General features: G+C 38.1%; 2 protein-coding genes across 4 annotated transcripts in view; both read right to left on the bottom strand.

Annotated features, from left to right (window-relative positions):
- Positions 1-289: 289 nt before the first annotated feature.
- Positions 290-4,524, bottom strand: LOC135588068 (probable GTP diphosphokinase RSH2, chloroplastic). The gene is made up of 6 exons (XM_065080010.1): positions 3,456-4,524; positions 3,123-3,308; positions 1,572-2,032; positions 1,282-1,440; positions 866-1,220; positions 290-787 (listed from the first exon to the last, which is right to left on the bottom strand). The coding sequence occupies exons 1-6, from the start codon at positions 4,206-4,208 to the stop codon at positions 509-511; spliced, it is 2,193 nt and encodes a 730-aa protein (XP_064936082.1). The 5' UTR covers positions 4,209-4,524; the 3' UTR covers positions 290-508.
- Positions 4,525-5,977: 1,453 nt separating this feature from the next.
- Positions 5,978-11,350, bottom strand: part of LOC135588067 (isoleucine--tRNA ligase, chloroplastic/mitochondrial-like) — a 29,000-nt gene continuing 23,627 nt past the window's right edge. For 2 of the 3 annotated variants that reach the window (XM_065080007.1, XM_065080008.1), the window contains 3 exons: positions 9,056-9,305; positions 6,530-6,709; positions 5,978-6,445 (listed from right to left, as the gene is read on the bottom strand). In XM_065080007.1, coding sequence (XP_064936079.1) covers positions 6,203-6,445; positions 6,530-6,709; positions 9,056-9,305 — 673 coding nt within the window. In that variant the 3' untranslated portion in view covers positions 5,978-6,202. Of the gene's footprint in view, positions 6,446-6,529; positions 6,710-9,055; positions 9,306-11,350 lie in introns of those variants that run through there. The other variant, XM_065080009.1, reaches the window with a different exon arrangement.

Here is an 11,350-nt window from a genome sequence, read left to right as displayed (position 1 = left end):
GAACTTAGTGTTAGCTGCCTTCGGGCTATGATGGATGGCTGTTAGCTTTATGCCCGCTTGTATCAGTATAGATGCAACTACGACCTGTCTTTTGGGCCTCACAGCATTTGCTTCCTTACCATCACAGTCTCGAGTTAAACTATAGAGGACGCTAACTTTTCCAGAACTAAGAAGAAAGAACGATAGATGCAACGACAGTCTTAGCTTAGCCACGCTGATGATGATCACTAGAAAAGAGCATCATAAGACGATCAAATTGGGAGCAAAGCACCTGTGCGTGTCCAAGATATGAAGGCAAGCAAAATTAATACAAGTGATAATGCCACACGCAAACATTTGCAACAGTATCAACTTATCAATTCCCTTGCAAGTACAAGTCTTCACTGATCCCCTTAACCCAGTTGCCATGATACTGGTAGATATAATTATCGTATTCAATCAGTTGATATTTACAACCAAGTTAATTTATACAATAGATTGAATAACAAACACTGAGCTTTCCGCTTCCTCAACCGTGCCTGCCAGAAAGAGATAGTCCTCGTTCATACATGCGCTGGATTTCTTCCCTATACTCTGTCAATGACTTGTCGGGAAGGGCCGGGGTCAACTCGACGACATCCCCCATTCTGAGATTCCGACTCGGATCGCTAACTGGCTCATGATTCAGTCTGGGCCTTAATTCTAACTTCACAGGGAAACTGCATGGAGATCCTCTCGAGTTTCCTTCCCCAGCTCTCTCCATCAAGTCGAATACAGTGGAATCTGCTGGAAACTCCTGCACGGACATCTGCAATCACACATAATAGCCACCTTAGTTATCAGCAAGAGACTATTTGCAGACAACAACTAAAAGAAGAAAACTCACCTTCTCATTCTCCAGTATTATGATGTAGACAGGTCCATTATGGCCACACTGCTGTGTGTAGGAATAAGGGCAGTTATCAGAATGAGAAGGAAATTGACATGGTGGCCTGAACAAATTTGTGTGCCCAACTGATCTGCACTGTTCGGTCTTCATCGTCTCACATTGCCAGCTGAGAACCCATCTTGCCCATTCGACCATTTGAAGTACAAATGATGCATGCCTGCAGTTACCTTCTTTGTATCTCCAATGGGCTGCAAATCCATATTCTGCCTGCAAATGCATCTCGTTTGTTCGGATCTGAACTTCCAGAGGAAGCATTTCTTCGCTCAATACAACCGTGTGCAATGATTGATACCTGCAAGCAATGTCAACATCAATTCAAAGAACAATTATATTAAACTTCATCAATAACTTACCCATTAAATTTGGGACGAGTTACGTAGTCCTTGAACCTCCCAATAACTTTGGGCCATAATCGATGCACAATGCTCAATGCCTTGTAGCAATCTTCCTCTTTCTCAACTATTAAACGTAAACCATGAATGTCATGGATTTGATCCATGTTAAGTTTCTTCCTAGAAATAAGCATCACAAGAATCAGACTCAGAAATTACAGAAATAAAACTATAGCTACATCAATGAAAGTTTTAAAGGATGTCAATTTCGACTTGCAAAAAATTGGTAAATAAAAAGTTGGAAGGCGTACTTTGTCATTTTAGAGTAAATACTATACAAGCTTTTATGCCTTCCGGATAGAACATGATAAGAAACACCTTCATCTACCAGAGCCTTTCCTAACTTCTGCAGTGCAGATGCAACCAGTGCTTCATTTAAGGATTTCAAAAGCTGCAAGGATAAATCTCTGTGCTGTTCTGGATGAAGGTGTTTGAAACACAAAGTCTGTAATTGCTCCTTCCAAGTAGAGATTCCCAATCTACTAGCTAGAGGTGCAAAGATTTCCAGAGTCTCCTTCGCAAATCTCTGTTGTTTGACCATAGGTAATGCTTCCAATGTCATCATGTTATGAAGTCTATCTGCTAGTTTTATAAGCACTGCCCTAGCATCTGCCATTGCAAGGAACATCGTATGCAAGCGATCAGCCTCAACATATTTATTTGCAGTGTTGTTATCACGAGCAAGCTGGCTCAAGTGGCTTAACTTAGAAACCTGAAAAAATGAGATAAGTCATTTATTATCTTAGCCTTTTTTCTGCTCCGTATGATTCCCTATGGTGACTCTATACACTGCTCCAAAATCCACAGAATGGCCTAGATATAAACAGTTCCAAGAATGAAACATGATAATATTTCTTTCTTATTTCTCAAAGCATATTAAACTGCATAGCGAAATGACTAATAAACATTTTAGATAGTATGATAAGCTCTAAATTTAAATTAAGTTGGATAAACTGAACTAAAGGAACACAACATATTCATCATGACTAGTAGTCCTCATCGAGATATGAACGTTAATATTTGATACTGAGCTCAGTGTCACGGAGCTTGACCACCATCGATCACCTTGTTAACAAAAAGCTAACAGTTTTGCTTAATAGATTATTAAAGTGATGCCCCATAAAACAGACAACCACGAACACAACATACCATTTTTTTTCCCACATGTATCACCTCACATCTCAATATGTGGATCATCAATGTCTGGTTTTCACGCTACCCTTCTTTTGGTACCCAAAATATCATGTTTGATGACAATAATAAGTATATGAACACTTATGTCTCCCCAATCACAAAAGTAGCTTTCTTTCAATAATCCTATGAGTTATAAATACAAGGAGAATGTCAAATAAGTTTTGGGCTAAAACACGAGACAATAAATTTAAAACAGATGAAAGCTAAATTGTTTCAATGCTTAAACTTATATTAGTGCACTTTACTAAGTAACTAGCAAGTAACTTTATCAAAATTTTACCAGGATACTGTTGAAGATTTACAAACATAATTAAGCAAAATGGATGCTGGCTATACAAAGTCAATCATTCTGAAGCTTTGTATATGAACTCTGATAAGCATTTAGCACGTGCATACAAAAAGATTTCAAATTAGAGTAAAGGTAAAAAATAAAACCTCTTTACAATAAAAATTGCATAAGAACAAGCCTTTCTCACACATAAAATAATGATCCAATGTGCTAGAAGATTCTCACAAATTGAAGAATAATTTCAACTCTACAACTGACAAGCACGGTAAGATGGTAAGCCAGAATTAAAAAAAAACAAAGCACAAGAGAAACACAATACCCCTTCGACCAGATCAGCAACCCCAGCTCCAAACATATGAAAAATATGATCATAATCCATAAAAGAATCATCGAGCGTATCATGTAAAAGCCCTGCAGCAACTATCGTACAATTAGCCCCGACGTCGGCCAACAACACTGCTGTCTCGACACAGTGCTGCAGGAAAGGATCTCCACTTGCTCTCATCTATCATAAAGGATAAGAAAACCCAGATCATGTGAGGACTTATTTCTGGCTTTAGAATTCAAACACTCAAATGTCGTGGATTAATTAATCTAGAAAGAATAATAATGATAATAATTTCACTCATCAAATTAAAAAATTAATGATCACCTGCCCCTTGTGAGCCTTTTCGGCCTCATAAAAAGCCTTGAGGACGATCTCCTCGTGGAAAATCTTATGTCTTGCCTGAGCCCCTGCTAACAATTCTTGGGCGTAGGGCTCACAGGTAGTTTCAGTGTCGATCATACTGTCATCCAAACCAAAAGGCAACTCTTCGACAGAAACTGTGCCACCGTTAGGTGTAGAAAAGCTCGGGGAATCATAAACCAGGCAAGGACTGAGGGCGTTCCGAATGAAACCCTTAAAGAGCCTATCTTTTCCCGTTCGCCAATCGCCTCCCATCCACTCCCGAGGGGTCCTCACCAAAGGCGGGCTTTTGGAAGATCCGCTTCCACTGCATGTCACCGGGCCCTGGAACACCGACACCGGGCTATGCTCTCGGCCCTTGAACGGCGACGATGAAAGCGAGTAGGAGTACAAGCTTCCAAGATCGTCCGACCTATCGTGTCGGAAAGAACCGAGTTCGTCGGTGCTGACGAAGCCGGAAGCGGAGACGTGGCGCGAGGCAGCAGCCGCGGGGGCGGTGGACGAGAAGATTCGGGAGAGACCACCAACAATCGGCTTCTGGGAGACGGCGGCTGCGGCCGAGGAGGCGGAAGAGGAGGCGACGGGAGCTGCAGCGCGGGGGTTGAGGTCCAAGTCCGTGGAGGAATGGGAGGCGGTGATCTGGCACGAATGGTGGTGGTGTGTCGAGCAGACGCCGCTAGGGGGGCTCGCGTAGAGGGCGATCGCCGGCACTGACATGGTCTCTCCTGAAGCTAACAGATCAACCTATGCCCAAAACACAAAAAAAATCGACCTTTCACCCCGAAGATGCGTCGTAGAGGAGATCAGAAGCCCTAATTCCAAGGAAATTTAACCAAACAGATATAAGAAATCCGAGGTCGGTTGGTGGAAGGGCGACGAAGGAAGAAGCTGAGGGCAACGGAACGCCAGAGAGGCTTGAGATCGATATCCGTCGCCGCCCGAGAAGAATCTGGTCGCTCCGGGGGTGCTATTATTATTGGAGCGCTCTTATTCAGCAGCCACCAGTCTAAGGAACGGTGGAATGACCCGATTGGCCTTTGGATGACAACTGTTGGTTTGCATGCATAGAGCTTCCCCTAAATTGAAACAGGCCACAGCATTTTCGAGTCATCTAAACCCAAAAGTAAGTCACACACCCTTTATTAGTTTATTGGAATTTTGCTTTCCTTTCTTTTTTTTTTTGCTTGTTCGAATTTGGCCAAATTAATATTGGAATTTTTTTTTCTTTTGCTTGTTTAGATTTCGCCAAATTAAACATCAAGTTTTGTTGCAGTAAGTGGTGAAGGTTATTGGCTATGATAGTATGCATGCCTCGAATTTGTTGGATCGAGATTTTAAATTTTAAATCTACCGGTTAGATGCATCATTATCATTAAAAAAAATTATAGATTTCGAACTCTCTAAATAATATTAAAAAATATAAAATAGGATTTTAAAGTCTTGGTAAACTCATTACTATATTTTAGGATTAATTATAAATTATCCTTTGTAATGAGTTATCTTTAACATTTTGATGCTTTCGCTTTTAAATGTTACATTGATATTTTTATTATTACAAAAATAAAATATTTAGATCTATTTATATAAATGATATTAATTTTTATTGATAAAAATATAAAAATAAAATAATTTTTTTATATTTCTAGATGATAGTTATGGATGACGATACCACTAAGAGCCATGGTGACTGTTATGGAGGATGAGAGCGACGACGATAGATGAGAGTCGCTTTACATCTGTGTTGACGCTCGATAACTACATCGGTGTCAACGCAGATACAAATATGCTCTCATCTCTCATCGTCATTTTTCTCATCCATAACAATCCCTCGTGACCCCTAATAACGTCATCATTCGTCATCATCAATTGAAATATTATTAAAATTATATTTTTTATCTTTATTTTCGGACGATGTTAGGATAAATGAACCTAGATATTTCACTAGCTAACTACATAAAATAATATATAACTAATCCTATATTTTAACTGACCTGGTTGATTGAAATGACATTTGCATCACCATTTGTTATAGCATAATCATAATGGCTTAGCTAAGTCATACAAAGTGGCCTGTGCTTTACCGCTGGAAACCATTGTTGTCGGTCCCCACAAAGCTATGACTCAGCTAAGCCATAGAAAGAATTCACATCCATTTCAAGTTTATCATCAAGAAAAGAAGAGAAGAACATATTCTTCTGGACGCTGCTGTAGTTGACGTCTCAACTCATATGCCAACAAGTGTCTTAACATTCAGGATTCTTCTTATTATTCCAATTCACAATGTGCTCTTCTATCCAACAAAATCTGGGGTTCTATCCAACAATTTGTGCATCGAGCCAGAGCACAAGGCAACAACATGGGGGAAGGAAGGTGTAGCGAGAGGGCAAAAAGCAACAATAACACCCTGATGAAATGGACAGATGCAGAAGCTGTGAATCTTAGAAGCTATCACTCAAAACTATTATTCAATGCTATCTTGACTTCGATATTCATAAGTCCCAACAATTTTTGTATAAATCATAACTTAATGTATATTGTAGCAATCACAAAATGTGTTTTTTCTTCTCTCCTATTCTTACTCGAGTTCACATTCTCAATAAAGAATGAACGATCACCATTTTGGCTTATCAGAACGAGGAAAAATGTGATAGTGGAGTCAGCTCCAAACTCTAGAAACAGAATTAGAAACCTCGTCAAGAAGTATTAAATTCTCAACTGACGCCTGCAGCAGCTGGAAGTGGTTGAACATTGATGACATCGTAACAACGCGCACAAAGAGTCGGATGTTCTGCAAATGAACCGACTTGAGGTTCATAGTTCCAACATCTCTCGCATTTCATGCCTTCGGCCCGAGAAACTCCAATCCAAATTTCACCACTTCTTTGATCGGTGTAGTTGCCAGCATATGGTATGCTCGTAACCAATTCGGTATTTGGTGAACTTAGAACTTTAACCTGAAGCAGTATATAGATATGCCAGGATGATGTATATAGAAATAAGGTTGTGCTAACAAATGGCATCCGGAAAAAGTCTGTTACCTGAGATGTTATAAAAATCCTATGCAGAGCATCAGCTTCATTCCCAGCCATGCACAATTCCTGCAATCTGGAGGTCACAACACCATCTGAGGCACGAAGATAAACCTTTGCTTCCAAGCTGGACCCAATCAACTTTCCAGCTCTAGCATTCTCTAGGACTTTGTTCACCTCTGACCTCAACTGGTTAACGGTACACTATGAATCATTAGCAGCCATGACAATAATATCAAGTATTCTGTAGTAAGAATCACACACCACTACATCAAGCTTTAGATTTTTAAAAATATATTTAACAGCCACAATGGAGGGCGAGCCTTGATGCCAAGGTTGCTAATTAGCAATCTAGGCATCCAGGTTCAAGAGAAGGAAATTGTTGAGCAAGCTTTAAAATATATTTAACAACCACGATGTAGGGTGAGCTGTGCCACCATGGTAAGGTTACTAATTTGTAATCTAGGCATCCAGGTTCAAGTCAAGCACTTCTCTTCTTATAGGAGTATGGCTATGTACAATGACCCTCATTAGATGCACATTGCAGAATTCTGTTGACTGAGCTATCCTTATTTGATAGCACTTTGACACATTAAAGAACGAGAATGACCAACAAAACTAATTAAGTGACAATTGAACATATTTTAACCACACAATTCGTCCATATTGTCTAGGCACTCTTCCACATTCGTCTCAACAAAGAGAATAGGAAGACAATGCACAAATGATATGAGCACATCAACAAAATTCCAGTTAGTGTGGACAAAGAGTGATACAGGGAAGAGTAAGTAAAGAAAAAAACACACATCATTTGAGGCCATGAGACCCATCAGCTGCACCTGCTCTCCGTTCGCCAACAGCATGGGGAGGAGATGAGGGGACAGATAGAGGGGGAAAAGAAGTGAAAGAGGGTAAAGAGAAGAGAGAAAACAGGAGAGAGAAGGGACAGGGTATTGGTTTTGTTATTGATTTTTTAAAATGTTAGCAGAACATATGCATAATTATTTTTGTTGCATAATTTGTTTTTGCAGTACTTTCTGAAAATTCCTTTTTATACTTTTGATTAAGTATATTTTTTAATAAATCCTGATATACTAATTTCCAGTTCCTGCATGGGCAGGAGCCTCATTTTGTGTTTTTCCCGAACAGCTCCTGTCTTTTGGTTTTTCCCAAACAGTGTTCCCTTATTAAAAAAATACTCAAACTACCCCTCAAAAAATAGCCTGTACTTTTCCTGTCCATTAAAGTGTATTGGCTTGTAAGTGTTTTGGCTAAAAAAACAAAAACACTGTAAACTACTTGAAACACTATAACTGAGCCAAATGAAATCAAAACACACAAAATCATTTGAAATATTATACTAGGATTCAAATAGGTATTTATAACAATTTATGAACAACATCACCCAAAAGAGGAACAAAAAATATGTTTGTTACAGTGTTTTGGCCATCATAGCAAAAATACTGTAAAAACCTACTTGAAAACTATATAAATGACCCAAATGAACTCTTAACCTCAATTAAACCAGTTATAAGCCTAAAAATATGATATTGTAATGATCTACGAGCAATGACAACCAAAGATGCACAATATGATATCACTTACAGTGTTTTTTAATAACGTTTACAGTGTTTTCAGTATCTCAATAAAAAAATTGTAAATGCTATTGAAAAACACTATAAATAACCCAAATGAAAACAACGTTACAGTTCAAAACTGGTGAAGAAACTAACGGAAAAATTTGGCGGAAAGAGTTGGTGATGGGGTATTTTGGGTATTTTTTGAATTAAGGGCACTATTTGGAAAAAACCAAAAAGGGAACGTTGTTTGGGAAAAACCCAAAATGAGGATCTTTTCCAAGGAAATTGCCCAATCCAGAATCTATTAAATTATTTTGCTTCACTTGTTTTTTATCCATCATATTTTGCATTTTAGTGGAACTATAGAGTATCTGAGACCTAGAAGTGCTAGGTTCATGTTGACACCATATCACTTGGACCTATCTGAATGTTGGTAAAATGAGACACCATATCAGGGGTCCACTGAAGTCCTTATACCATAGCTGCAATAGTATGTTGCAATGCGTGTACATCGCACTGTATCTCACATATGCTTATACCATAGAAATGAGAGTGAGGACACTTTTCAGTTATTAAAATAGCTTAACTGACCTAAGATATAGGCAGGTACCTTCATTTTATTTGAAATTCTAGGTGGCTAACATCTAAAAAAAACTAAACCTTGAAATAACAAGTAGCTCTAGTTTGAATCTACAATAGGCAACAGCTAAAAAAGTTAATCAACAGTAATAAAAAAAAAATACAAATGATCTGTCATAAAAGTAATCTGATTACTGCTCAATTCTGGCATTAACAAGAAAATGACAATCTCAATGACAGATGAAGGCATATTGATCCAAGGAAAATAAAGGTCAATTACCTATTTATTCTAATGCACTCCAGATATAAAGAAGGGGAACATATAACATAAAAGGTACATAATGCTCCGGAATTAGATGAAGAAATTTTTGCACACCTCGAGGATTGTCCTCCAAAAATCAACATCATCAGCAGGCATCCTGAGCCAATTTTCATTTGGAACCGGCCATTTCAACTCGAAAACAAATTTCACAATAGACCCGTCTCCTGTAATGTATTCAAAAGGGAGGTTTTGCCATACATCCTCAGCTAAATGTGGCAAAATTGGAGCAATTAATCTAACAATGGTAAGAAGATGTGCTTCAAGAACCGTTTGGCAACTCCTCCTAGTAAAACTGGCTGTACCCCTGAAAAATGCCCATTCAGTTGAGGAACAAAAACAAGAACCAACAAGCATTACAGAGAAAATTATACTAGTCTATACCGAATACCGGGACAGAGGCAAAATGATAATCTGTCTCTAAGCTTTAACAATGTCAAGCATTTTAGTGTATCTGAATAACTCCATAAATTTCTCCATATAACAGGACATGTTTGACATCCAAGTCTTCAGCAGCAAGTACTAAAATACCACAAGCCAGAACTACGTTGGTCATATATAGGCACAGCAACGCACCATCTCAGCTAGTGCCAACACTGTTAAAATTATGCACTAATGCACATTGCTCACTAGATTACGTTGGCAACACCATAAAAGATATCACACTTTTGCATGGTGCTTCAATGCTTTCCCATACCAACTTTCCGCATAATGTCAACTAAAGAAGTGAAAGAGATGACACACACCAGTGCAATTCAGCTGATTTGACCACAAAACTATTTTTGCCGATTATGAATCAAAATATCAGTCCGCTTAACATTCTTTGTCTACAAGATGCACCTAAAATGAAAATTGAGCTTGATGATTCATCTAGTGATAAATCAAAATGGTCATAATTCTTTTGGATTGAAATTGTAATTCTTGTTCATTTCAGCACCTATTTGCATTAAGTAGCATGAAATGAACTATAAAACATCATATCAATCATATGAAAATACAGAGGCTGGAGAACCTTAACATATTCACAAAGCAACAAATTAATACAAAATCATAGACTCAAGAGTACATCCTGAAGGTGTAAAATAAAAAGAATCTAGGTCTAATGTATGAAGCCTATGCTAGTAGCAGACTGGTACTATAAGAATTGTATCACAACCTGCCACAATATGCATGTATCTCACATGTCAGATCACATGCCAAGACTATTTCCAAGTCAAATGACAAGCATACAGGTGCCTTCAACGGCATATCAACTTATCAAGAACTAGCACAGTATCAAATGCATCAGCACAAAATTGGCTCGTTATACATGAGTTTGCCATTCCAGTATTGACATACATATCACTGCATGGCCAGTGGTTTGATGTCTGATTAAAATATCATGTTGCTCAAATCAGGCATTTAAATGGAACATATACAAGTCTACAATGGAAAAGTAATTGTTACAAGCATACGATAATATGTCCAAAATATATCAGTTTTGACAAGTGTGTGAAGCAGGTAGCCAGCAAACAATATTATGTCCAAAATTTCTTCCAGATAATCATAAAGGAGTTATGAACACATTATTAAGAGTTAAAAATTTGATATGGCATACTAAATTAAACACTTCGTATCTAGCATTGTTCAAGAGTATAATCCAAGTTGGTACCATACCCAAAGTGGTAAAGGATGTAAACCTTATCTGAACTCGTAACTTTTTTGGCTCAGTTTATAAGAATAGCTTCATTTTAAAACCAATTCTAAGTCATATGTGAGATGCCAATTGGTTCTATCACCTACTATATGTTTTCATCTTGGGTTGGGATCCCCTTTCAATTTTTTTGCATGGATCCAATTCTCAGTCATTTGTTGACAACTAGAGGAAGTGTTTGGGCCCACAGATGACAGGTATGGATCATATTAAAAGATGATTCAGATAGGAGAAAGGATGGTTTCAATTTAAGATAACTGTCACCCTTTTAACTTTTTTACCCTTGTAGGCTTATACCACGCTTCAACTTATTTACTCTACCTTGCAGGTGCACCATCTAGTCTAGTTTGGTGGTGTACATCTTGTATCATCTTCAAATCAATTTACACTTCCTTTAAGTGCGCTTCATGGTAGCTTTCAGAATTCTGAGCATAGGTTATAGACAACTGAATGCCATATACTGTAACAAAGAGTCCTAAAAGATCTACCAAAAAATCAACTGCATGATTATATCATGACTATACAAGTCTAAGAATAACCAATTGATAAAATTTTATTCTGTCTACAGGCCGTTTCTAAAGACAACCTACAACACTAGTCACTGTAATTGGGCCAAAGCTGAAAACGACAGTTTCAAGCAATTCGATACTGAAATAATC

The sequence above is a fragment of the Musa acuminata genome, chromosome BXJ1-8 (genome assembly GCF_036884655.1).
Source record: "Musa acuminata AAA Group cultivar baxijiao chromosome BXJ1-8, Cavendish_Baxijiao_AAA, whole genome shotgun sequence".
NCBI lineage: Eukaryota > Viridiplantae > Streptophyta > Magnoliopsida > Zingiberales > Musaceae > Musa > Musa acuminata.
The sequence above is the reverse complement of the archived record's forward strand: the minus strand, read 5'-3'. Positions and strand labels throughout refer to the sequence as shown.